General features: G+C 50.4%; 1 protein-coding gene across 2 annotated transcripts in view; it reads left to right on the forward strand.

The window, feature by feature from the left end:
- ADCK1 (aarF domain containing kinase 1) overlaps window positions 1–27,431 on the forward strand; it is a 108,941-nt gene that overhangs the window by 20,773 nt on the left and 60,737 nt on the right. For both annotated transcript variants that reach the window (XM_045822739.1, XM_045822740.1), the window contains exon 4: window positions 19,085–19,288. In XM_045822739.1, coding sequence (XP_045678695.1) covers window positions 19,085–19,288 — 204 coding nt within the window. The remainder of the gene's footprint in view (window positions 1–19,084; window positions 19,289–27,431) is intronic.

The raw sequence follows: 27,431 nt of genomic DNA on the forward strand, positions 1-27,431 counted from the left end.
ATTCCTCGCGCCTCAGTGGTCATGCCTCCAAAATGGGAATCGCTGGAGTAGCCAGTGGAGAGGGAAGGCCGTACTCTAACTAATAAAGTTGACGGAAGGCTCTCTGCAGCCACAAGGGCGATGGAGGCGCTTGTTAACAGCAGTAATAATCCAATAGCCTCTTCTTGATTTCCTGCTTCTTACTGTCTTGGCCCCAAGCGGCTATTTCCTAACAAATTAAAATCTACTCAGCCTCCCTCCTGTCCCTGAGTAAAACTACCCTCAAAGCTCTTGCCTGTTACAAGCCTTTTTAATAGACTTTTCCTTGTAGAACCGTGAGACATATGTCCAATTAGCAGAATAACTTCGCTTAAATATACAAATAAGCTTGTTGACTGATAATGCGGGGCACGCGTGGGGCTAATTTAAGGCAGTGTGGTTCAGGAGCTGGGCTCTGCCCCTCCCCCGCCTGCAGTCTGTCTCCAGCCTCCCCTTCCCTCCGGTTTTGTTCCGCTGACGGGACAGATCTTCGGGCCCCACACTCTAGAGGACGAAGAGGGACGTCTTCATGCCATGCCCGCTCACGGCACAGCGTGAGCTGTGTAGTGATTGTGTCATTCATGTAGTCGATTGTGCAGCTAATATTTACTGAGCACCTACTATGTGCCAGGCACTGTGTGAGGTGCTGGGTATGCAATGGTCTGTTCTTGAGGAGACAAGAAGTAATTACCAGTTGATGGAACTCGGAATGCCCACTGTAGGAGGGCGAGGACTCGGTCAGCGTGCCTGCTGCTTTATCCACCGTACTTCGGACAGTGCTTGGCCCACGCCAGCTTCACTAAGTTCTTTTTAGAGGATCAATGAGGTAAGCGAGCAAGTCGATGTCAGCTCTTGCTGAGGGCCCTAAGACAGATATGACGTGGTCATGGGATGAAAAGTGACTCAAGTGGGGATGGGCCCTTGGATGGGGGTTTTCAGTTGAAACTAAAAAATGATGAAAAAACCAGCAAGTGAAGAGCTGGGGAAAGACTGTGTGAGGAAGAGGCAGGGTGGGCCATGGAATTTTTGGGACCCACTGCAACAGGAAAATATGGGGCTCTGGCTGGGGGTGGGGAACCCAGCCTCCCCTTCCTGTGGCACCGTACCCCAACCAGCAAGTCTACCCAAAGATTGCAGCCTCTGTGCTGGGGTGTGCTTAGGACATGGATTGGGGGTGGGTGAGAGGTCACTGCCAGGTCGCCTGTTGACCTTGCTGTGATGATGTGGGTCCGGGGTGGGGAGAGGTACAGAGAGTGTGACCCCGACCCTTCTTGTGTCTGCACCCAGCAGAGATGGAGGGCAACAGCAGAATGCAGGCCTCCCTCACCTAGGCGCCCCGCTCACCACCAGGGTGGGCAGCAGCTGTGGCTGTGGGGTGACAGTGGGGAGGCCTAGGAGCCGGAGTCCTGGACGTGAGGAGTGGGAAGCCCACTGGGGAGCTGGGGCTTTGTGTGAGCTGAATCTCTCAGTGCGGGCTCCCTTGTCCCATCAGACTTCGCTTGAAACACAAATTCAAAGGTAACGTTAAGAATTTCAAGACAGCTACTGTATTAGTTTCCTAAGGCTGCTGTGACAAACTATCGCATACTTGGTGGCTTAAAACGATAGGAGTTACCCTCTTACAGTTCTGGAGGTTAGACGTCCGAAATGCTTCTCGCTGGACTGAAACAAGTGCATCAGCTTCTGGAGGCCCCGGCATTCCTCGGCTCCGGCACCCTTTCTCCATCGTTAAAGCCAGCAGTGTCTGGCCAAGTCCTCGCTCTGCCGTCTCCCGGGTTCTCTTCTTGTGCCTCCCTCTTCCACTTAACAGAACCTTTGTGGTCCACCCCACCTGGGTCCACCTGGATAAGCTGAGATGACCTCTCTGTCTCAGGGTCAGCCAATTAGCAACCTTCATTTCATCTGTAACCTTAATTCCCTTTTGCCATGCCACGGGCCTTATCGCTGGGGGGGGGGGAGGTGACATTATTCTGTCTCTTATATTAAACCACAAGTGCAGGGCCCTTCTGAGTGCGGGGCTCAGAGTGGCTGCATCGGTCGCGTGCCCACGAAGCTGGTCCTGAGGTGAGGAAACTGCAGGCCTAAAAGCCCTGAGACGGGAAGGAGCTTGGCTTGTTCAAGGACCTGAAAGGCGGCCAGCGTGATGGACCAGAGTGAAAGACAGGGCGTGTGGCACGGAACGAGACGGGAGAGACCGGCTCGGGTCAGGGACACAGGAACAACAGAGGGTTGGGAACAGCAGGCTGGGACCTGCCTTTGAATCTTTAAAAAAACCCCTCTGTATGAAAAATTTCAAATACAGTGAAAAAGTAGAGAGAATAACATGAGGAACCATCTACCTGGCACCTAGATGTAAGATATATTGCTGCAATTCATTCATTCATTCATTTCTGAAGGATTTTAAATTACAGAAATAACTTTTCACCTGCAATTTCAGTGTGTGTCTCTAACAACAGATGTTTTTCTAAGCATTCACACCATGGTCACCATGGACAAGAAAGTGGCGCTGACTGCAGGTAACGGTGAACTTAACAAGAGTTCTTTACCTTCATCTAATTCCTACGTGTGTTCAGGGGTCCCCCAAGTGCCCTGCCTGTTGCTCTTCACATTGCACCTGAGCTTTGCACCTACTTCCTCTTAGAGGGAGGCCTCCGTCTCCCAGTCTTTCTGAGTTTTGTCCAGTGGTCCTTCCCACCAGCCCCCAAGATCTCAAGGCTGTGAGGAAGCGAAAGAGAGTCCTGTTCCACACCTGGGTCCATGGCCTGAACAGAGATGATGGGGAAGGGAAGGGAAGCAGGCTGGCTGGATAAGTTATTCTGCTTGTGGTCTAACATTGGTTTTTCTGGCCTGCAATTGCTATTCTAGCAATGCCCTCCCTCTTCCAGCCGCAGAGTAACTGTTGAGAACAAATTAATTATGCATCTCCTCAGTGTGTGTGATTCAGGGGCATGTGGAGGGAAGGGTTCTCTTTAGTCTTTCTGGCAACTAGATACCCAGATGGATGCTTTTCAGACCAAAGAGTGTGCGTCCTGGGCCCCGGTGGGCATCTGGGTCTGCCTGTGTGGTAGACAAGCAGAGTCACGAGTTGCCAGCAATATTATTAATCTCTTAAACTTGCAGCATGTGCACTGTTTGCTGAGGACTTATACACTCATAGCTCATTTTTTTGGGATTTCAGGAATGCTAGGACAACTTTCTTTTCTTAATACCTCCCTAAATCATTGCTGATGCTTTTAATTCCACCATTAGAGATTAATTCCTTTGGCCTAAAACTCAGTTCCCTATTAGAATACAAGTATTCTTGGCAGCTGTGTAGCATGTTTTATTCATTAAGCTTTCTCAGCCATTAGCAGCTGCCCTCCCCAGATGACCCCTCTTGCAACTTTCTTTTTGAATGACTTTCTGTTAAACAGAACTATATTTGGAACCTATTTCATTCCATAGAATTCGGCTCTCAGTTGCTGAGGGTGGAAAAACAGACAGGTGAAGAAACCTCTGCCAAGGCGACAATGACAGAAAATGACTTCCTGTGTTACCACTTCTAGGGAGTATTTGTATTTTAACTGGAATTTTTGGAAACACGGTGCTTACTGTGAAGGAACCCGTAGCCCTTCATTCTATCATGCTAGTAGTCTTAGCCTTAGATCGCTCCTTTACCGGGCTCCCTTATTGAGGCAGAGGTGAGAGAGGGCCCTGGTGGGCCCTCAGAATTGTGTGAAACTCAGATTCTTCATTGGTTGGAGTGGCGTTCCCTGTGGGTAGCAGAGAAAGTGGAGCTGACCACGTGTAACGACGTTGTGTCTGTTCTGCAGAAGAGAGATCGAGTATCAAGACAACTTTAGTTAGAGTGGGGCTAGAATGAAAATGTCTTCAGGAACCCAGTAAACACAGCTGTAGACTGTTAGAGTCAGAAGACACCCTAGATGGGAAAACAAATACATTCCATTTCCCAATTCCAATTGATAAGTAGCGGTTGTCTTAGTGCAGAGTGGAGACAAGTGAGTCTTCGCCTGGGCTCAGTGATTGCATGTCGTGGTAGGTTAGTGAAGTCTGATGTGTGCCGTGGGTGTAGTGAGAGAGGGGAGACGTGTACGTCACCCGCTTGCTGTGCCTGATTCTGCTCAATCTCTCCTGTACAAATGAGCCAGCTGAGGTCCAGGAAGCTGGGACCATTTGTTCAGTATTACATTAGCAGGGGGCAGTAAGTTAGGGGCAGAATTGAGTCCTGGTTCAAAGCCTTTTCTTCTGAAGTGTCCAGGTATTCTAAGAAGCATTTCAGTGTGGTTCAAGAGCCCTGTGGCCTGGAGCCAGTTTCTGGGTTCAAGTCCCAGCTTTGCAACCAGTCAGCTGTGTGCCCTTGGCCAAATTATTTAATCTTTCTGAGCCATGGCTTCTTCATCTGTGAAATAGGGGATAACAGTTGTGCCTCCCTTATTGAGTGGTTATGGAATTAAATGAGATATTACACACATAAAGTGTACATATTAGGGCTTAACACGTAGTAAGTACTTAATAAATGTTAGTGACTTAATTAAAGTGTTACATTTTTATTGCGTTGTCCTTGTCGATTCCTGCCAGGCACGGACACACAGCCTTCTCACGGTCGCCCCTCTCAGTGCCTGCCCCTCAGCACCTGCTTTTCCTGTTCCTTGTCAAAAGCTCTGGGAACCTCTGGCTTTGAAGTGCTCCTGGAATTCGTAGTTTGGTGATGGAATGTTTCAGTATAATGACCAAGTGTGAAATGGTGCTGGATCTATACATGTTGGCAGTTCTGGGGCAGCTTTTGTTGTTACACTTCACTCTCCAAAGGCATTGGTTTGGGTTTGGAGCATGCCGTGCAGCCTGTGTGGTTCCCCAGGGACCCGCTGCCCAGTTTTGTCTGGTCTCCCCTCTGGTGGGGCCATCATGATACCATCTCCCCCGATGTTCTCTGTCGCTGATCCTTTAAGCCAGTGTGTTCCCTGCACTCTGACCTAGTTTAGAGACTGGGCATCGACGCCCAGCTGGTGTCAGTCCCATCCCCTTATGCCCACCTCTCCTATGGGCCAAGAAAGCAGGGCCCAGTCAGAGCCCCGACCCCAGAGCTGTGCTGCGGTCCTCTCCAGGTCTTGCTCCAGCTATGCAGGCCCTTGGTTGTGGTTTTCTTTGGATGACCTTGAGGGGGACCCAGGGAGGCCTTGACAATCAGGAGGAGTCTTTGATAGCCTCTGAGGTCTGGCCTGGGCGGCGGGGGAGGGAGTTTGGGTCAACTCCTGCAGGATGAGTGGTCACTCCTTATATTATTTGACATGCTCTCACTTTGGGTCACAGTTCTCTTATACCCTGGCCCTGTCTGGGCCTGCTTTCTTGCTTTCTGTTGTCTGGGCCTCGAGCGGAGCAGATGGTCATAGCCCCAGAGCCGCAGGAGGGGCAGCAGCCCAGTTATTTCCAAGGGAGGCTTGGAGAAGGGGAGGACTGAAAGCCGGGCTGGGGTGGAACTCCTGGCTCTGCTGTTAGTTCTGGGATGGTGGGAGGCAGTAGCTTCCTCTGTGAGAGGGAGAGCAGGAGGAGGGGAGAATGGGCCAGCTAGGGCTAGGACGAATGAAGGGGACGGAGCTCTGGGTCCAGGCTGAAGAGAACTTGACAGAAGGTGAGAGGAGTGGTGAGATTGTGGAGCCGCCCGTGCAAAGGCAGGGGGCGCAGAAGATGGTACAGGAGGCGATGGGTCACTGTGGGTGGGGGGTGGGAGCTAGCAAGTGAGTGGGGAGGTGAGAGATGAGGCCAGAGCGTGCCTGGGTTGCATCGTGGGGGGCCTGGTAGCTCCCAGGTAGGAGTTGAATTTTATACCAAAGACAGTGGGGACTTGTGGAGGGTTGTCATTGAAGGTCGTTTCCCTGTACCCACTGTGGCAGTATCCTGTCCCTTCCTGACCTGCCTCCTTGGGCTGCATGGGCTGTGCCCTTGCCAGTGCTTATATAGAGAGGCCTGGGGCCTCCTGGGCTGCCCTCACTTCCTTCTCCCAGGGCTCCCCAGTCTCAGTTTGTTTGTGCAACTGGTGCTTTCCAGGCCCTGTGTGTTCATGAATTTGTTCCTAATCTCAGTGTTGTTAGCTGGCTTACTGGGACAGCTCCCGGGAGCCCCGACATGGCCAGCTGCCATGGCAGCCATGTGGTCCAGCTGTGCGGTGTAGCCAAGGCTCTGCTGTGGCAGGAGTCAGGGTTGTGAGCATGTGAGGGGGGCAACAGAGTGGGCCCAGCATTGTAGGCACTGGCTGCCTGGATTTTTTTTTTTTTAAATACACGAGGCATGCTTAACAGTGTACTTGGAGGGGCAGCTGAGTTTGGTAGAAAGGGACAGGTTTTGGAATCAGAAGACAGTGGCTCAAACCCTATACCTACTATTTATTGGCTAAGTAACCCCGGTAAGGCCCCTGACTTTTTAGAGCCTCAGTTCCTGCATCTGTGCGGTGTGGAGAATGATAGTACCCACCACAAGGCTCTTACCTGGATCAGGTGAGCTACTGTGTGGGCAAGGCTTCCCGTGCTGTAAGTGACTGTGCCTTTACTACCGAGGACCATTATCGCAGAGTGTGCCGTGAACAAGATTTGTTTCCCAGCAGCTTGTGTCGTGTGCTCGTCCAGTGAACTAACAGTTCAAGTACAAACTAACGATTATGGAGAAGAGGATGTGAGAACTCCAAAGCAGGGACCTATTCATGCTTGCATGGTGCTGACAAATCACTTGGCAACTTAAGTTTGATCTTCATTTGAATATGAAATTATTAACTGAGCTTGGGTGTTAGTAAAACACAGGATGATGGAACACGTGCGTGCTTGGGGCATTCCCAGCCTTTGTCAGCTGCTAAGGGAAGACATAAACTGGATGGGGACAGGAGTCTTGTCTGTAAATGACTCGGGGTGGATATTATGTAACGTGTGAGTACAGTGCTATAATTGATTTTAAAAATAAACAATTTACCTATTCTGGAATTGTGGTGTAGTCATACAACTTAGTGACTATAGTAAACACTGTTGAAATGTATGCTTCAAAATGGTAAATTTTATGCTAAAAATAAAAAATAGCTGAAGTAATAACATTACAAAAATTTAGAGTAAAAAAAATTACCCATCCTTTTACCAATTCAAACAGTATGATTTCGATGTACTCTCTTCTAACCCTCTCCTGGTGTGTCCATGGTGTTCTATTAACATAATGAACTGTTTTTCTCATTAAACACTTTATCTTCGGCATTTTTCTGTGTTGTTACATAATGTTCACTTAAAACGGCAGTTGAATACATCATTATGTAACTGTAGCATAAGTCACTAAACTATTCCTTTTTTTCATGTCTTGGGTTATTTTTTAGGAGAAATTTCTAGATGGTAGATTTTGTCGATAAAGGGTCTGGCAGAAGTGACACCTGCTTGAGTGTGGTTGGTAGGGTAGTAATATGGGTGTGATAATTTATAGTTTTAATTCCACCTAAAATGTCATCTGTGTGCTTGAGTGTGATATTCTTATGTTACAGAATTATATGCTTATGATTTTATAATAAAAGATTTTGTAATAAAAAGGGGGGGTTATTTGGGCTGGACCCTGGACATGAAAAGAAAGACAAGCCACAGACTGGATGAAAATATTTTCAAATCCCATATCAGATAAAGTACTTGTATGTGGAGTATTTAAAGGATTCCTACAACTTAATAATAAGAAAACAAACAACCCATTGAAGATGCACAGGCCTGCACAGGCCTGGCCCGGGAGCTCAGTGGGTTCGAGTGGCATCTGATGTGCCAGGGTCTCAGGTTCCATTCCCAGTGGGGGCACACATGACAGCGAACGCATGAATGACAAAAGAGCGGGGCCACACATCGGTGTCTCTGTCTCTCAAATCAGTAAGTTAAAAATTTAAAGAAGGACAAAAGATTCAGACATTTCACCAGAGAGATAGAAAGATGGCAAATAAACACATGAAAATATGCTCAACATCTCTACTCTTAGGGAAGCACAAATTTAAACCTCAGTGAAATCACTTTTCACAGCCATTAGAACGATTAAGATGAGGGTGTGGAGGAACTCTCACACCCTGTTGACGGGGATTGAGAATGGTACAATCCCTTTATAAAACAGTTTAATTTCTTAAAAAATTGTATGTATGAAGGGGGCCCCCCAGAATGGAATTTATTTATAAAAATTTGTGTGTTTATTCTTACATAGGTGACTGAAGTTTAAACTTCAGTCACCTTTGAAGTACTCTCCATTGGATGCAATACACCTATCGAGACTTTTTTTCACTGCTCAAAAATGGTTTTTGAACTTGTGGATTTTGATGGCTTTTAGTGCTTCTGCTGTTTTTCGTTTCCCCTCTTCCACATCGGCAAAACGTTTCCTTTTGGGGACTTGTTTCATCTGGGGAAACAAAAAAAAGTCACTCAGGGTGAGATCGGGTGAATGGGGAGGGCGGGGCACAGGGGTCATGCCGGTTTCTGGTCAAAGACTGCTGAACATTCAGTGTGGTGTGGGCAGGTGCGCTCATAAAACACTCGTCATGAAGTGGGAGCATTGAGATTCTTCAGAACAAATTCGCTGAATCTGAACACAGCCTCTCGACAACACCGCCAGCTGGTACATGACACAGATGGGTTCCTAGAACACTCGCCTCTCAGGGGAAGCCTGTGCTACAAGGGACTGGCCCTCCAGAGGATAATACCAGGGTTTTTTGGGTCCCCTCTCATACACCTATTATGCAGTTTGACCATTACTGAGGCAAGCCCCCTCTGGGTATTATAACAAATGCCTCATGAATAGTGAGAATTGCCAGTCTGGCTGGTGGAAATAGGCCTGACATGAGCCCTGGGTACTGTTAACCCTAGTCGTCTGGGGTTGTTCTTTTTCTGGATTGGGGGGTTTTCCCATCAGCATCTTCGGACTAGTTCTCAGCTGAATAGGTGAGATGGGCCCCCTGCAGGTCTTCAAGTGTTCCTTCTTTGGCTAGCCTTCTCTCCAGGGCTCCCTCCTGCAAACTCCAGCTGCTTTGGTCTCCTGGACTCTTAGCTCTGTCTCCTCCACTCAGGGTCCTCTGGCCATTCCCTCCCCTGCTCTGTGGCCTGGAAACTCTTCGTGCAGGAAACTGCGACAGTCATAGGAATCCCCGCCCTTCACTGCCTGATGTGCAGTGCCTTAACAACCATCGCTTTGTAAATCTTGTCATTTTTTTGTTGTTGTTTCACATTGGGACATAAAATTGGCCCCTGTTTGGGAAGAGATGTCAAGGATGACATCACGACTTACAGTTTCAGCACCCTCAAGTTTAGGGTTGTTTCCTAAGATGGGGCAGACAGTGGGGGAGCAGGTCTGTTGGCGGCGGGAGTGGTGGGGAAGTCATGCTGAGTTCGGGGAGCTCCTTGGAAATGGGAGTGATGTCAGAGAGGCAGTTGGGTATGGGAGTCTGGAGTCAGGGACGGGTCCGGGTAGAGGATACGTTTTTGTGTTCGCATCTATCATGGATGAGGCCCCCCGAGGGAGTATACCTAGAATGTTGCATTCATCAGGTGTTTTTCTTCTCTACTTTTTGATCCTTTGGCATCTGGGACCTTGCTGACACTGGGGAATTGGGTTTACTAATCCATGGAGATAGCCAACACCTAACCTGGAAGCACGCCTTTCATACGCACACCAACCAGTTCAGAGCCCACACTCACCGGGCACCTTCGTTATTGAGCAGTTATGCTCTGGGACACTACCCACCTGCCCTGACTACCCCAGGGCCAGGTGCCAGACAAGTAGGGACATGCCCTGTGCTCCCAGGCGGACTACAGTTATTCAAACCGGTCAACCCCAAGCTTGCTTACTCTGCCTCACCCCTTCTCTCCCATGGAATCCACAATAAAGTCTCTTGCCCACATTTTCCCCGCCCTCCCTGTGCTCTGGGCCAACTCTGGTGCTTCCCTGTGTGGTCCTGCATGGCATGCCAAGCCTCCTGCTTCTGGGGAACTGTGAGTAAAACCCTTCCTTTGTGACAGTCATTTCTATGTTTGTCTGACCACCTCTGATTAAAAGGAAGGCTACGTACCCTTACAACACGTACAGAAGTGCCAGCTCTGGCTAAGTGGAGCACATGCATTACCTGCCTCATTAACCTTCACAGCAATCCTGTGAGGTAGGTGCACGTCTTCCTTTTATAGACGAGGAGACTGAAGTGGACAGAGGTCACGTAACTGCCCGATGGCAGCAGCTTCTGATTGCTGTAGTTGGACAATAGACGGAGGCAGGCCGGTGCTGGCCCTGTAGCCCTAACCACGTGTGGCCAGCGGAGAGGCAGGACACGCCCCAGGAGTGGGAGGAAATTTGTGGCCAGTCCCCTTCAAACCATTTAGAAACTGCAACCTGTTTTGCCCCCGCAAGATATGATGAGTTTTCCTTTGTTGCCGAAAGGACAACTTAAAGCAAAGCATGACCCATCAGAAAAGAGACCTTTGAGGCAGTCCTGGACTGATTTCTTGGGATGAGGGGGAGTACAGGTCCATTTGCATGATGAAAACATGCATGTGCATCATAGTAACCTGCAGAATCAGGGAGGAAGTGCTGGGCTCCTCTCTCTGCACTGAAGTCTGCATGGCAGAATCTCGTACACTGGAAGCTGGAAAATCAGCTGAACTTTTCTATTCGCAGAAGGTGTTGAAGAAGGGATGATTTAAAAAAATTCCTCCCTGCATAGTATAGTTGACATAATATTATATCAATATAAAAATTCAATATATATTGACAAAATATTTATTAGTTTTAAGAAATTTGGAAAATACTGAAAAATCCACAAGGAAAACAAATACTCATGTAATTTCACAGTCCAGAGATACCACTGTTAATATTTCAATGTATTTCCTTTGGATCTTGAGGTTTTTTTTTTTTTTTTTAAACAATAGAAGTTTATTTTCTCACGGTTTTGGAGGCCGTAGAGCTCAGGTCAGAGTTCCAAGGTCTTGGCAGATTCAGGGCCTGGTGGGAGCCCTCTGCCTGGCTTGCGGATGTTCCCCTTCTCACTGTGTCCTCACGTGGCCTTTCCTTGGCGCTTGTGCACCGAGAAAGGGAGCGAGGGAGGGGGAGGGAGGCGGAGGAAACGCTCTAGCTCTCTGGTGTCTCTTCATGCAAGGATACTAATCCTGTCATCTCAGGGCCCCACTCTTAGGACCTCATTTAACCTCCGTTACCTTCTTACAGGTGCTGTCTCCAACTGCAGAAACATCGGGGGACTGGTTTTCAACAAGGGAATTTGGCGGAGTGGGGGCACAAACATTCAGTTCATAACACTAAGTACAGGAATTGCCTAATTTCGTCCCATAAACTAGATTAGGGTCTCCTATTGCATGCTTCTGTGACACCATGGATATTACCTCTTCTTTATAACTCTTATCATACTTGAAATAATTCAGTAAGTGTTTATATTCTCTGTGAGAGCATAAGAACCCCAGGACAGGGACTTTGTGTTGCTCACTGTCATAACCATAACAGTCCTTTTATCTTGGCCCCTAATTTATGCTCAATAAATATTTAAGTGAGTATTTCATTCCATATAGAAGTCGGTTAGTTAACTTTTTAAAGAAGAGAATTAAGATTTTAATATGTAACTTTTACCCACTCTCAAGAAGTTCTTCTTGACCATTTCCATTAGAAAAAAGAACAGAGGAGAGTAACTCACACTGTCCTGGGTCTAGAATGGATTTTCTTTCATGAATCATACCATTCATGATATATGCATTTTGTGCTGCTTGCGGAGAATACTGAAGTTGCAAAGAAAAAAGTCAAGTGGGAAGCTAAATGTTGCCTTACTCCGAGTTGGGAAAGCCAGAAAGAAATCTCTTGGCCCCATTTCTGCTCTACCCTCCCTCCACTGACCGGCCAAGCCCGAATTCGGGCAAACACGGTTGGCTCTGAGCTTGGACATGGCAGCCCGATGGGTTGCACTGCGTCCTCTTTGCCAAGTTTCTGCTGGTTTCCATGCATGTAGACGACACCGTACACACACGGTCCACTGAGTAAATGAAAGCTGAATTTCATGGAGGTTAGGTAACTTTCCCAAGGTTACATAGTGTATTGAGTGGTAGAACAAAGACTTGAAACCCTATCTGTCTGATTCACTGCTAGAAGAATTAGTCAAAGGTCCTTCTCTGCTTTGGGATCTGTCACCTTCCAGTGACTCATCCTTCCTGTGTTGTGTGGGGTATGTGTGTATGTATGTCTGACTGTCTCTTTTCTCCCTGGTCACACTCACCATTAACCCCCCCCGCCGCCCCCCCCCCGCCCCCAGGGATATCACTCAATTCTGAGCTCAGTGCTTCAGTCTGGCTTTGGTAACTGATGAATCTGGGGGCTGAGACCCCTGTTGTTGGGGATTAGACATGAGTGAAGACTTGCCCTCCTTAGGCCTTTGCTCCATCCCTCCCAATCAATAACTAATCAGCAGTGAGTTGATCTTATTAGCTAGTCTCTGCCACCCTCGCAAACCCCAAACCAAACTGGCTAATGAGAATGCTTTTAATTAATGTAAGGCAGATTAAAACCCATTACAGCACGGTGATTGGTAATGAGATCATCATAAGGCAGTTACTGAGCTGGGAGTGGAACGAAGTTGGAGGAGGGGCGGGGAGCCGTGCCAGCGGTTCCTGCCATCTTTTGTCAGGGACAGAAGGGGGCGTGTGGGGCCTCTGCCATGAGGACGCATTACCGTGACACACCCACACCAGCCCCTGAAGCCGTGAAGCCAGGTGCTGGGTGGAGGCAGGAATCGAGTTCAGAGAGCAAATGGGCGGCCAGTATTAGCGTAGTAGCAGACGCAGGGAGAACTTTGGGGACGAGAACCTGAAAGTGGTATCTTTAGAACAGGGCTCTGTAGCTATTTGCATTTTGTATGCACGGATGCTTTGCAATTTAGATGACACAGCTTGAAATTAGCTATTATTTCTGTCTGTTAGATTGTGGTCCAGACTCGTTGGACTGAACAAAGTGTAGGGAGTAGATGGGCACGAAGTCGTTTTTTAATTTTCATTTTTCAAGGAAGATTGACTTTTTCCCCTCTCCTGTCACTTTCCATCCATTCAGTGGGCACTGACTGTACGCTGGGCCCTGTGCGAAGCTCTTTTTTTATGCATTGCTTTATTTGATCAACACAGTTATCCTTTTTCTCTTCCTGTTACTGATGAGAAAGCTGAGGCTCCGATGTTTAGTAACTTATCCTTTGCTATGTGACAAGTAAGTAGCAAAGCGGGATTTGAACCCAGATCTTTTTGATTCCATAGCCAGTGCTATTAATCATTATACTTTATGATCCCTTATTGTACTCAAGACCAGCTACACCTTGCATTGGACTTTTAAGTTGCCTATACTTGATTCAACTTCCACAGTCACCCTGACCTACCTGGTGACCTCTCCAGCATGGGTTGTACCTGGGCGTGCTGGGCCTACCTTTACTGCCTGTCATTGATGATTCTGGTTTCATGGGTGCATGTCCACCTCTCGGTCTGCATTGTAAGCTCCTGGCCTGTGAGGGCCATGTTCATGTCTTTGTATCCTCACGATGCTTGTATGTAGAGCAATTCAGTGGATGTCTGTTTCTGGCACATGGTTGAGCACCCCAGCGATCTGCCATTTACTGGCTCTGGGGCCTTGGGAACATCACGGAACTTCTCTGAGATAATTTATTCATCCCTAAAGATACATATTGAGATCACTTTATACAGATATTGTGCAGATTTAAAAACAATAACAACCCCCCATATTTGAGTGTTTACTATAGGCCAGAAATAATGCTTAGAACAGGATACTAAATAAATGATTATTCAAGTGTTGGCGAGGATGTGGAGAAAAGGGAACCCTCATGCACTGTTGCTGGGAATGTAAATTGGTACAACCACTATGGAAAACAGTATGGAGTTTCCTCAAAAAGTTAAAAATAGAACTACCATATGATCCAGCAATTTTATTTCTGGGTATTTATCTAAAGAAAATGAAAACTCTAATTTGAAAATATGTCTACACCCCCATGCCTGTTGCAGCATTATTTGTAATAGGCAAGATGTGGAAACAACCTAAGTGTCTATTGATGGATAAATGTGTAAAGAAATTGTGGTACATATTCACAATGGAATATTACTCAGTCATAAGAAGAATGACATCTTGCCATTTGCAACAACATGGGTGGCCCTTGAGGCATTATCGTAAGTGAAATAAAACAGACGGAGAGAGACAGATACTATACGGTCTCTCTGTGTGTGGGATCTAACAAAACAAAATAAAACAAAGCCAAGCCTTCGGGGGTGGGGTGAGTTGGAGGGAGGCAGGATAGAACAAAAAAGAAAAAGAACTCATGGCTATGGGCAGCAGTGTGGTGACTGCGGGGAGAGGGGTGTGGTTGGAGTTGGAAGGGGGCATAAGGGGGATAAATAGTAATGGAAAAAATACATAAATAGTTTTTTAAATAGTTAAAAAAACCCAGCTCATGTATATAGAGAACAGATTGGTGATTGCAAGAGGCAGGAGCGGGGTGGGTTGGGAGAAATGGGTGAACTTTTTTTAGTTTAAATAAATAAGAATTTTTATAAAATGGTGATTTATTATAGCTGTTACTAATTTATAAACCTGAGCTATCCAATATGGTAGCCACTAGTCACATGTGACGATTTTAATTTAACTTATTTAACATTAAATAAAACGAAAAATTCAGCCCCTCAGTTGCACCGGCCCCGTTTCGAGCGCTCAGCAGCCACGTGCAGCCGCAGAGCTGGCGGCCGCATACTGGACAGCACACATGCGGAGCGTCAGCCTCGCTGCAGAAAGTGCTGCGGAACGGAACCGTCGTAAACTGACTTCCGTTTACCTGCATGTCCCTCCTCGTGCTTATGCCCGTGAAGGTGCTTAGAGAAATGTGCGGTCTGAAGGCCCAGGTTCAAGGGAATGCAGAGTCGGGAGGTCCTGGAAGCTCTCTCTGCCTTTCACTGAGTGCGCTTGCGCGGCCAGGGGAAAGGATCCTGGGTTGGAGAGAAGGCCTGTGTATACATTCCCTGCTCCTAGCAGGCTTAGCCCCTGAAGGTACCAAATTAAGTGATGCTGAAAGGGGGGTTTGCACTAAGCCAGTAGTTTCTGGAAATTCGGAGTGGGGCCTGCCTTTCGATCCCAAAGGACAGTGAAGCTGCAGGAGCTGGGGCTGGAAAGGGACCCTGGAGATCAGAGCGCCTGCTCTGTAATTGAGCATTGAGTCTTTTGGCCTTAAAAGAACATCTTAATTTTCTGGGGAGTGGCTGTGTGTGTGTGTGTGTGTGTATCTAGAAGCTGGTTGAAGGTGACTTTGGGGCCTCTTCAGTTGAAATACGGGTGCCATTTGCAGTAGCTGCTGACTCATTTTCATGGAGGATGATTTTGTGAGTGTGTGACCCGTAGTTGTCATCAATTACATTATGACACACGGATGATGAGTTTGTGAGTGTGTGACCTGTAGTCGTCCCCGAGCTACATTATGACACACGCAGGGCTTGCCCTGAGGCACACTGAGTGTACTGGGACACACACGATTCGCCCTCACGGCCGATGTGCCGAGTACCTGGTGAGTCAGGAGTAGACTGGCCTTGCTGGGCTTGTGTGACCAGAGAGGGCCCACAGAGAACATTACCCAGGCAGTGTCCTGAAGGTGACCATCACTTTGTGCCAAGAGTCACCCTGCCTAGGCCTGTCTTATGCCACAGGTGAGAGACAGCAGAGCCCTTGCTCTCTTCCCTGGTGGGAGGGCTTGGCAGGGTGAGGCTGACATTTCCCCCAGGGCTGCTGGAGGCAGACAAATGCAGATGTGCATCCAGTTTGGACAAAACGGTGGGGCGGGTCTTAACATGCATGCACACGTGCACACACACACAAGCATGCATGTGCACATATATACACACATCCACACACAAACACATATAGACGCATGCCGTCATGTTCTCTCTTTCCGAAATGCCCTCCTCTTTCACCTGAATCTGTTCAACTTCAGGGGCTAACCTTGTCTATCAGTCCGAGTCCAGTCACGCCAGTAATGGAACGGGGAAAATTTCATACAAAGGTAGTTTACTTCTGAAAGGAGTAAAGGAAGATTCTAAGGGTACAGAAGTAGCACAGAGCAGCTGGGCTGAGGGGACGGAGCTGAGGACTCAGCCGCATGCTTCCCCCCTGCAAGGCTGAGGGAGGTGTGGGCTTCCCCAGGGGCGAGGAGATGGGGTGGAAGGAGCGACCGCCGGGTGGCAGTGAAACTGGTAGGATTTGGAGCTGCCGTGTAGGAGTGGCCTCCTGGGTAGTCAGAACACCCCCTGAGGGGTGTGGATCCGAGTTATCTGTAGGAGGGACCCACCAGGTGGTGGAGAAATTTAGTGAGGGTGGGCGGGTCTGTGAGGGCCACCAAAGTGGGCACACCCAAGCCACTGACCTGCTCGCTGCTCTGCTGAAAACAGCACATTGGGACCAGAAAGGGAGACTCTTTGCTCCATCGTGGCCTCTCAGGGTCCCTCCAGAGCTCCTGCTGACAAAGCCTAATAGCCAGCCATCTGACAGGAGAAATGACATAGGCTCCAGCTCCGGCATCACGACCCAGAGCGAAGGGGTGGATTCGGAGCCACGAGGCCACGAGTGCATGAGTGGCACAGACCCCGCTTCCCTTCCCGGGAGCCAAGCCTTTTCTCTGGCTCCAGCCCTCTTGTGCCTTCCATCCATGCTGCTCACGGATCCTCCTGCCGAGTGCCACCCTCTGCTTGTGAGTGGCTTCGTCAGGTCTCTCTGTGTGTTGGAGGGCGCAGGACTCAGCCTGATGCCGGTCCTGAGGGAATTGACGGGGGTATATCTTTACTGGGAGGGCAGGGCTGTTTCCCAGTCCTCGGCTTCCATTTGGCATTGACCCTGCAACAGTGTGGAGTGGGGGCTGAGCGTGCCTCCTCGGCGGGGAGACGAAGGGCTGCTGAGTGGTCAGGGCAGCCTCACTGGGGTGTCTGGCCGGACCTGGGCTCTGGTCACACTGTACATTAGGACTAATGGACTGTGGATGCCTTTGGGGCCACCTCATCTTCTGCTGATGATTGTGATCCTCTCCTCGGCTGGGTTGGAATCGGGGGACAATTATTTGAGCTGCAAAAAGTCATTTGTTCATTACAGCCTCCATCCTTGTGTTGTGAGGATATGCTTGGTTCTCTGTCTGAGTGTATTAACCTTCTTACTTCCTTAGGACGAGGGCTTGAGCGTGGCCTTGGCTGGCATGGCGCTACTGACATTCTGTCACCTGACACTGGCCAGCTCAGTCCTCGGTTCTAGATTCTTTAACCCCTGGTGACCCCAGACTGGGTGAGGGTTAAAAAAAAAAGAATCTAGAGCTGAGATTGAACATGCTAATGGATGTTCTCAGGTGAGAGAGAGAGAGAGGAAGGGAGACAGAGAAAGAAAAACATCGATGTGAGAGAGAAACATCAACTGGTTGTCCCCTGTGTGGGACCTGACCGGGGATCGAACCCACAGCCTTTTTTGGTGTATGAATGACGCTCCAACCAGCTGAGCCACTTGGCCAGAGCCAGTTCCAAGCTCTTAAGAAAGAGAATCTCGCCCATCCCCCACAACCCTTTGATTCGCCTAGGGTGCACTGTCTTAATTCTTAGAATTACTTCTCCTCTCCCTATAGCCTCCCTTCTGGGGAAAGAGGCTGCCTGTGGCTGGTGTGGATCGGACATCTGCATCAGGGCCGGAGGACCCTGCCCGGGAGGACGCGGCTATGTGAACGCAGGGCTCCCTGAGAGCACACTGTGGCGGGAGGCGGAGGTGTCCAGCAGAGCCAGCAGTGGATGGGCCCCCAGGGGCCTAGGGACACCTGTCCGTGCCTGGACTTGGGGACACTTGCCCTGCTGTGCCGGGAGGGGGCTGACAGGCTTCCTGGCTGCTGGGACAAGGCTGTTAGGGGCTGTAGTATTTTCTTCTTAGTTTCTAGAGTAACAGTTTTCTGTGTGGTTCACTCGGCAACTAATTATATAGGAGTTTTGAACATTTCTTTCACGTGTGTTACCAACTGTTATTTAACTCTTCACGTGGTTTATTGCCTCCAGTAAGTACTTAATCATGTCAGCATTTTTCATAGCACTCGGGAGAGGCTGAGTCCATCACAGACGTTCACCCTGTCTTGGTTGACGTCGTGGGTGGAAGAGGTACCAGGTCCCCACAGCTCCCTGGACCCTCTGTCTTCTCTGTGTGCTCATGGCCCCGTCTTCCCTCGGGAGCTGTAGCTCCAGGAAGGCAGGGCCTGCAGAGTTCCAGGACCCTCAGCTGAGCTGGGGTGATGCCCAGGGATGCAGAGCCTGGGGGCAGATGGGGGCCACCTCCAGCTCTGGAAGGACAGGTGGGCATCAGGTCACAAGTTAAGGCTGCCTTGTCCCCGACAACCTGCTAACTGCCCGCTCCCTGTGCCAGAAACTTTTTGCTCCAGTTAATATGAGGCCACTGCAAAAGTTCACTAAGTTAAAAGAGCCCTAGGGTTGGAGTATTTTGTAGACCCCCTCCCTGAGTATTTTGTTTCTGATATTTATCAGCTATTTCTGAGTATTTGCTGAGTATTTTGTTTTTGATATTTATCAGCTATTTCTTTATAAGCAAACCATCTGAGTTCCTTATCTTCAAAGATACCAACACCTGCCTCCCCGAGCTCCTGTAGGAATGAAAAGAAAGGACGTGTGTGACCATGTTTTATAAACTGTAGGCCTCCAAACAGATAGTATTGTTAGTGTGTCTGAGGGCTGGGTGGCAAATGCATTAACTTGATGTACCCTTGAATGAATCATAAGTCGATTAGATTTGGTTAAAAGCCTTGAACAAATACTCATTTCTGAGGGACTGGGACCCAGACCAGGTAAATTTGATGGAAAGAAAATCAGGAGCCCCTGGCACGTGAGACGGTGAGTGAAGGAGTGTGTGTGTGTGTGTGTGTACTAGGGGTGGGGTGGGGGCGTAAATCAGGGTCGTCAAGCAGCGGGGGCGGGGGAACAGTGTCCACTGGGCAGCGTGCACTCACACCTCTCTGGTCTCGCCTGTCTCCCTGCAGGTGCACCTCCGTTCTGCCAGGCGTCTCTGTGAACTCTGCTGCGCCAACCGAGGCACCTTCATCAAGGTGGGCCAGCACCTGGCGGCGCTGGAGTACCTGCTGCCCCAGGAGTACACCAGCACGCTGAAGGTGCTGCACAGCCAGGCCCCGCAGAGCAGCATGCAAGAGGTCCGCCAGGTCATCCGCGAGGACCTGGGCAAAGAGGTACCGGCCTCTGCCAGGAGCGTGGGCCCCGGGACAGCGTACTTCTGAGAAGGTCCCGGCAGAGTTGTCTCTGACAGGGGCTGGGGACCCGCCACTACTGTGGAGCCACACCTCACGCAGCTTCCAGTGGTCAGATCCGAGAGGTTAGAAGGAACCTCCGTGTCCTTCAGTAAGAAAGATTAGTTGAATCATATGGGAGAGTAGATATTCTACTCTTTTTGACCTGCAACCTAGTATGATGCATATGGTTCAACCTAATAATATCTATGGTCCGTGGAGGGTTTCCCGGGTGCCGCCAGCTGTGCCATGCTCCCTGTGTTACCTCACTTAATCCTCATGCAAACACGTGCGGTCGGTGCTGTTATTAACCCCATTGTGCCGACGAGGGGTGGAGGCTTAGGTGCTAAGGTAACATGTCCAAGGGTGCATTAGTTAGTGATTCCAGCACACTGCTCTATGATCCTATCAATAAACTGTCCAGATCTGTGCACCGGCTTTTCCAGACGATCTCTGGCAGGCAGTCACCAGCCTCTGCTTGATTACCTCCAGTGACAGGAAGCTTATTCTCTCATCAGCTGCCCGAGGTGGCCTCTTCTTTTGTTTGTCATCTCTAATTATAAAAGTGCTTCCTCCCAAGGGCTAAAACCTTCCTCCTCAAATGTCACTTTTCTGATCCTTATTCTGACACAGAGCAACAGAGAAAGGGGAGAAGGGCCCGTCTGTCCACAGCCCTGGTTATATGCCTTTGGACTCACGCTAGTGGCCTGCAGGATGTGTAGACCCTAAACTGGGCACAGTGGCACGGACCCTCGGGGACTGTTCTGGTCATCTTGCTTCTGGGGACAGGGAGGGGCTTGAGCATCTGTCTGCATGTTGCTGAGCTGTGGGTCAGGCTCAAGCCTACGCATTTTGGGCTATAATTTGAGGGTACTTTAAAGATCTGCACTGTACTAAAAACAGTTTCTCTCCCCGCTCACCTATTATTCTATTTGACATTCTCCTCTTTGATAGAGAATCTTCTGGGTCTTCTAGAATTTTTCCTGAGCAAAATAATCCTAAAGTCAAGCCTCAACCAGCTAGTACCTTCCCCAAGATTAGTTTACAACCTTTGATGCCTCCCATTTGCTCTCTAATAAAATCCTTAGTCGGGATTTTGAGGTCCACCCCGTCCCTTCAAGTTGCTTGTCTGATGACCATATCTGGGTGGAGCACAGGGGCTCCAGTGTTTGGGCTCTGAAGCCAGGGGCGTGGACTGTGCACACGTTATTTATCTGGTTCCTCACTCCCCTCACCTGTAAAATGGGGCATGGTGCCCACCTCTGGGCACCATGAGGGGTGCTGTGAGGGGAGAAGAGATCATGAATATAAAGCACTTCAGTGCCGTCCCTGACTCGGGGCAGGTGCTCAGCCAATACTAGCTGCTGCTCAGATTCGCTCTGTGCCTTCAGTGCCTAGCCTGTGGCCTTCTGTCTGCTTGGACTGTCTTCACCCCGCTCTCTCCCTGGCATGTGGTTTCTTGTGTTTGTAGACCATTCATGCCTCCATCCATCCATCCACCAAACGCTAGGCCCAGTGCTGGGTGTCCCGGCCAAAGCCCAGCTCCCCTGTGGAATCTTCTGCGACCCTGTGCACAACTTTGCTTTCTCTGCTTGTGCATCTTGTGGCTTGGTTAGTTACCCTGAGGTGCTTTCATTGCCAGTTTTAAAGTCCTTGGGGAGGAAGACTGTGATGGTCCTTTTGCCCTGTGTCTGCAGCACCAGAACAGTGTCTGATACAGAGTGGGTCCAAGTGTTTGTTCAGTGAACCGATGGACGAACCAGTGACAATTTCCTTAGGCTACTCAGGGCAGGGTGGAGAGTAGGGCCAGAGGTTTCATGAAGACTGGTGTTCCATTCCTCTGATCCGCGTGGAGCTGGTCCTGGCTCTTTGTCCCCTAACGCAGACCCAGTAGCAGGTGCCTAGCATGTAGCCAAAGGTGTCCCTCTGGCCTTGAGGGGGCCTGGATCACACGGGGTCGGGGAGCATAGAAACCTCTGTGGACTCCCTTCCCGCTGAGGAACATCTCCTTCAAAATGGGGGAGACTGAGCGAAGGTGAAACCCGATTTAGGGCTGGAGTCAGGAGCAGGCTGCAGGCGGGGAGGAACAGGGTGAGGACGGAGGGACCCCAGGCAGAGGGGCCAGGCCTGGCACAGTGGGGGCCCATACATGGCTTTGCTTCTCCCCAGGACTATTGGCTCCTTGCTTCCTATAGTACAAGACTCACCCCCAAATTAAAACTAAATAATCACTATAATAACAGTGTGAAGTGCATCATTGCTGGCATGTGGCAGCTCAGTGGGGGCGGCTGCAAGGGAGGAAAGCCAGCAGATTAACCCTCGGAGGCCGACTTGTCTGTGGAGAGCTGGAGGAGGGCAGTAAGAGCAGGTCCATGGCTCTCTGTAAGTCAGGGGGTGAGACGAGAAGTTTGGGGTGTCAGCAGTCATGGTGGGCCCACCCAGCTGGCCAAAGGGTGCTTGGGGTTGGAAGCTTCCATCTGCATCTCTAGGGCCTCTCCTCCAGGTCCCCCGGCCAAGAAGTCCTGAGCATGGTGGCTGGTGGCTCCTGCCCCTCAGGCCGTCTTGAGCCTTCCGAGAAAGAGAGGCCAATGTCAAGGTCACGGCTCTGTGGGGGCGTCCCTCACAGCTGGGAAGCTCAGAAACCTCTGGTTTCTTACCCCGGCCCCCACAGGCACACAGTCGAAGTCTTCCCTCCCCATTCCTCCTCCTCCTCCCTCCTGGGAAGATGGCATTTGTTCCCCGGTGACACTTTCTCAATCTGTGGGCGGAGGGAGGGGAAAGGGGCTGTGCGGGGAGCAGGGTGGGTGGGGATGGGGGTGGAGGGCGGGGGAAAGTCACTCACGGCGCACTTTCCTCCTCTTCCAGTCCCTGCCTTGACACCGCTCAGGGAGCGGCTCTCCTCCCAGGAAGCTCTTTGAGTGGCCTCACACATCTGGGGGTCCATGACTGGGGCTCCAACCCAGGCACCCTCTGGGGGAGCTCCGTTCGGTCCCTGGTTGCAGGAGCGTGGTTAGAGGAAGCCAATGTTGCACCAACTTCCTTCTAGGTCCACGTCCTTGGATGAGCTCTGAGGTTACCTGGGGCTCAACGACTGCATGGCTGCCCGAAATCTCAGCCTGAAAAGAGGGGAGGGGGCCAGAGAGGAGCTCAAGGCTGGTCTGTTGCTGCCTGTGCTGGTTGATTACAGCTAAGCCTCTTGGGGACCTGTCTCTTTAGCTGAGGGCTTAGAGGGTCACTCATGCTCTCAGACCAATCCCTGTCCCAGGCAGATAGGGCTGTCCTGGCGTGGGCGATGAGAGCGAGGTGGCAGCTCTCTGGGCCCGTGGTTTATGGTGGGTTCTGGTCAGTCCCACCCCTGGACCACAGCCAATGCCATCAGTGTAGAGGTGAGGGCAAGTGAAAGGATACCACCCCAGGGATGGGCTTAGGCAGGAAGTGTGCAGCTGGTGGGTGGGTGGGGGGGGCGGAACCTGCATAGCTCAGTGAGGGGCGTGTGAGTCGTAGCACAGGACCTCAGATCTTCTGACTCCCAGTCCAGTGCTTGGTCTTCTATGTAATAAAACTTCTGTTTGGCAGAAATCCTTTTAGAAATCAGTTTTCTGTGTTTGCATGCTGTGTCTTAGAAGTTTCTCAGCTAGTGTTACCAGAAAGAATCTTATGTTTTTCCTTTCAATATGAATGTTAGGCTTAAGTTCTGAAGGACTGATTCTGGGAAGCAATTGGGAGCCCCAGTTCTAGGAGCTGGGGTCATTTCTGCCCTCTCAAAAGTGACCTGAATCTGCCGTGCGTTGAGGACCGTCTCAGGCTTGGTCCTCTGGCTGCCCCTGAGGCTGTGGGTCCTGGTGTGGTGCTGACCTTGGCCAGCAGATGGCGCCTGAGCCTGAGAATCAGGGAGGGGCCCTTCCCTGCTGAGGGGAGCCCAGTCAGGTGGATGGGACTCAGGTTCTTTCTACTCCTGGGCATGGTCCATACTGTGGAAAAAGCAAAGGCCGACACCTCTGCACTCTGCATGGGACAGATGAGGCCTAAGCCATGAGGCTGTGGGCCACCCTGGTCCCTAGGAGCACTTGGCTCTGATGGAGGGCCTGGTGGGGTTCTTCACAGTGACCACCTACCCATCCTTACACTTTCCTCATCTCGGTTAGGAGTCTTCTGAGGCCTCCTGCAGACTCTAACAGCCCGTGGTTCTTCCCCTCATCTTGGGTTCAACATCTTGCCCTTTGTTCTTCCATTTCTTGTCTCTCTTTGTTATCCAAGCCACTGGTATTTAGTGAAAGGGGCACAGTGCTGGAAGCTGTGGGTGCAGCCCAGACCTCATCCTGGCCCCTGTAGTCTGGTGCCGTGGGGAGGTGCACTCATCACTGGCTGTGTAATAGCTGGCTGTGTGAGTGTCCATGGAGCTTGTGGGTGAGAGAGGGAGAGGGTTGAGTGTGGAGGGGTAGTAGGAATGGGAGGAGGGGAGAGAGGTACATTTGGGTGGATGGGAGCTTTCTGAAGCAGGTGGCCTCTGACCCAGGCTCCCAGAGCTGGGCGAGACGGGGGAGGTGGAGGTTGGAGGAGAGGGTTACCGATGAATACAATGGGCTAAGCAAAGGTGGAAAGCATAAGGCACAGAGTGCATGGTGAATAGTCTTGTTGACTAGAATTTGGCATTCTGGTTGGTGAGTAGTAGAGCTGAGTTGCAAAGTTGGGGCTGAAGTCACATTAGGAAGGGTCTTTGAATGTTCTTTTTATAACATGAGCCCAAGGGTGAGGAGAACCTGGAGAAGGATCTGAGCAAAGTAGGATGAAATGGGGACAGAAGTAGTAATGTGGGAGGTGATGTCATCCTTACAGGTGGGGGAAGGTAGAGGCGGGGAGGTTTGTGGTTTGGTGGGGAGCTTGGGCATAGGAGTCCCAGAGGGGCTTAGGAAGGGATGGAGAATTGTCACCTGCACTGGCACAGTTATCTCTTTGGTCACAGACACACACACACCTCCCTCTTTCCTCCTCCCTCCCAGCACATACAGAGTGTCCAATCTCACTGCAATATATTTTAGTAAATAATTCAATTTTGTTATTCTGGAATAAGGTTGGATCAGATAAGGTTCTTTCCAGCTCTGAAATTCTGTGAAAAACCTGAGGAAGTCAGGCCAGCTATTGGAGTGGACACAGAAATATCTTTGTTAGGGACACTGCTTATACTGGTGGTGGGATACCAGGATTCTACTTGTGTACTCTGAAACATTTTTAACTAGTTGTTTACCACTGAGTCCCATGGGGTGGGGATCTAGACTTGACCTTGTTTTGTAACTTACCATAGTACCCAAGGATAGTCCTGGATGTGGCAGGTGCTCAGTGTTGTTGGTGGACCATTTGACCGCAGTGGCTGTGAAAATGCAGAAGAGAACCATTGTGCATCAGATTGGAAGATGCACACCCCATTGTTTCGTATGCACCTACAGGTGCAGGTGGAGGCTGACGTTTTTGTCATGTTTTGCTCAAGGTGTGTGCAAAAGTTTAGCAATGACAAAAGGAAGATCTCTCAAGAACACCAACCATTTATCAAGCTTGATGGGGTGACAGAAAAGATACTGTCAGTGTCAGGACCAGCAGGAGCAGAGGTGGAAGGTGGGGGGTGTGGCAGGAGACCACTGGGCCTGTGCAAGGGGTTCCTGGGGGTGGGAACATTGGGAGGGGGCAGTGCAGAGACTAGAGCAGGGGCTTTTGTGGAAGCCTCGGGGGGCCGGGGGACAGGGCGGTGGGCATAGATAATGAATGGCAAACTCTGGGAGGACGCTTATCACCTCTGTGAGCCTGCGTACAGGACCTCTGCTGGAAACCTTTGTGGGAACCAGGAAAAGGCACCCCGCTGGGCATCCCTTCCTCCAGGCTGTTGTAGCTCTGCCAGGGCTGGATTTCATTCTTCTGTGAGTCGGAGAAACAGAGCCCATGGGATATGTGTGTGTATATGATAAGTAAGTGCAGAGAAGATTGACTGGTTTTCAGGAATTGGCTTATCACTTATGAAGGCTGGCAAGTCAGACATCTTCAGAGTGGGCCATCAGAATGGAGACCCAGGAGAGCTTATGTCGCAGTTCAAGTCTGAAGGCTATTTGCTGGCAGAATTCCCTCTTGCTCTGGGAGGTCTGTCTTGTTCTATCCAGGCCTTCAACTGATTGGATGAGGCCCACCCACACTATGGAGGGCAATCTGCTTTTCTCAAAATTCACAGATTTAAATGTAAATCTTGTCCCAAAACACTCTTATAGAAACAGCAGAATAATCCAAGTTGATACACAAAATTAACCCCCATGGTTCCCCACACGGCCCTTGGTCAGGACTATACATTTGTACCTTGGCCCTGCGTCCACGACATTCAAACTTCCTGTTGAGCCTTTGAGGTGGGCAGAAGCCAAACTGCCTGTTGCTTTATTAACTTTGTGACCTTGGGAATGTTTTTTATCTTCTGCCTCTCAGTTTCCTCATCTGTAAGTATGGGATACTGACAGCATCTGCCACATAGGCTAGTGGCAGGGATTAATGAACTATCGAATGTGGAGTACATAGAGCATGCCTGGCACAGAGCAAATGGCCAGCAAATATTAGCCATTATTTCTGTGTTATGTTGGATGCTCTATCTGTGTGAGGAACTGAGGTTCTGAGAGACTGACAATAAATGGTAGAGTTGGATCTTTAACCAGGCTTTCTGATACCTGGTACAGTTCTCTGTCCCAGGTACTATTTTGCCAGAAGAATCCTCTCTTCCCCTCTCTGATCAGTCCCCAGCAATCCATCCAGTGGCCAGCCCCTTCCCTCCCACTGTTAGAGCCCTCCCACAGGCTGCCTTGGGAGGAGCCTGCCCCCAGGCGCCTGGACTGCCTCTCCCCCCTTCCCACGATGCTCACTCTGTGGGACTGCTGGCAGCTCTTCCAAGAAGTTTGACATCTGTGGTTTCCAGAGGTCCATTAGCAGCACCTGCTGCTGACTCCATGGAGGACGGGCTGGAGGAAAAGCCCTGGGGGCCCAGGGTCACCTGTTGGTGGCTGTGCTATGTTCAGGACCCACCCAGCCTTGCTCACCTGCCAGGTGGCAGCTGTACACAGCTTTTCTTGTCCTGGGAGGAGCTGGGTGTGGGGTGTAGGCAGGGACGAACGTGCCCTGGGTTGGACTAGGGCTGGGGAAGTGCTTAGGGTAGAGGGGTGAGAGGAGGCCCTCCTGCCCCCAGGGTCAGTGGGGCCCCCTGGCTGGCAGAAAACTCTCCCTCCCTGGTGGCACGTGCCCCATGCCCTCACAGTCCTTGCTGCTTTCTTTCCGGGGCTGACCGAGCTGCTCCTGTCCTTCTCCTATCTAGGCTGGCTCACTCTTTCCCGCCCGCTGGCGGCTCCACGGGCCTGGGCTGAGGACTCCGCTGAGGGCTTCAGCCACCTGCAGGTTTGCTTCCTTGGGTCTTCAGCAGGACCTTCATTTGCTCTGGCGCCTGGTTCCTTTGTCTCCGCAGACAGTGCCCCAGAAGGCCACGGTGTGAGTGTTCTGGGGATGGAACCAGAGGAGCTGGTGGCCACCAAGCTGTGTGTGGGGAGGACTGGGGGGTGGGGGAGCCATTCCCCTCTCCTGACTCAGCCTCATCCAGCCTTCCCAGCAGCTCTCAATAAAAAATACATTTATATTAAAAACACTATGAAGAATAAAAAGACATTTTCCCCCAATAATGCCGAACATCAAAAGGAGATTTTTATCAATTATGAGAGAGCGATTTTGGCCATAGATGGTAATTTAGCGAGTGAGAGATGGATGGTCGGAAGCATTAATGTCAGCCAGGACGGATGGTGTGCCATTAGTCACCGAGGGGAGAGGCTGGGGCGGCGTGGTGGCGCTGGCTAGTCCTCCCCAGGCCCGTCTGGCCCTGGCCTGCGCCCTGCAGCTGCTGCCGTCCCCCTGGCCCTGCACCCTTCGCCCTGCTGTGTGGGGCTCCTGCCCTGTCTCTGAGTCACCTTCAGTCCGATCGCTCTGTAGTTGCCAGGTGAACCCTCCCGGCCTGGAGCACATCCCCGCCGTGCCTGCGGAGTAGGGACCCTGGAGGGCAACTCTGGACGGAGCTGCTCCG

This window comes from Phyllostomus hastatus, unplaced genomic scaffold, assembly GCF_019186645.2.
Source record: "Phyllostomus hastatus isolate PE091 unplaced genomic scaffold, TTU_PhHast_1.1 phas_scaffold_501, whole genome shotgun sequence".
Classification (NCBI taxonomy): domain Eukaryota; kingdom Metazoa; phylum Chordata; class Mammalia; order Chiroptera; family Phyllostomidae; genus Phyllostomus; species Phyllostomus hastatus.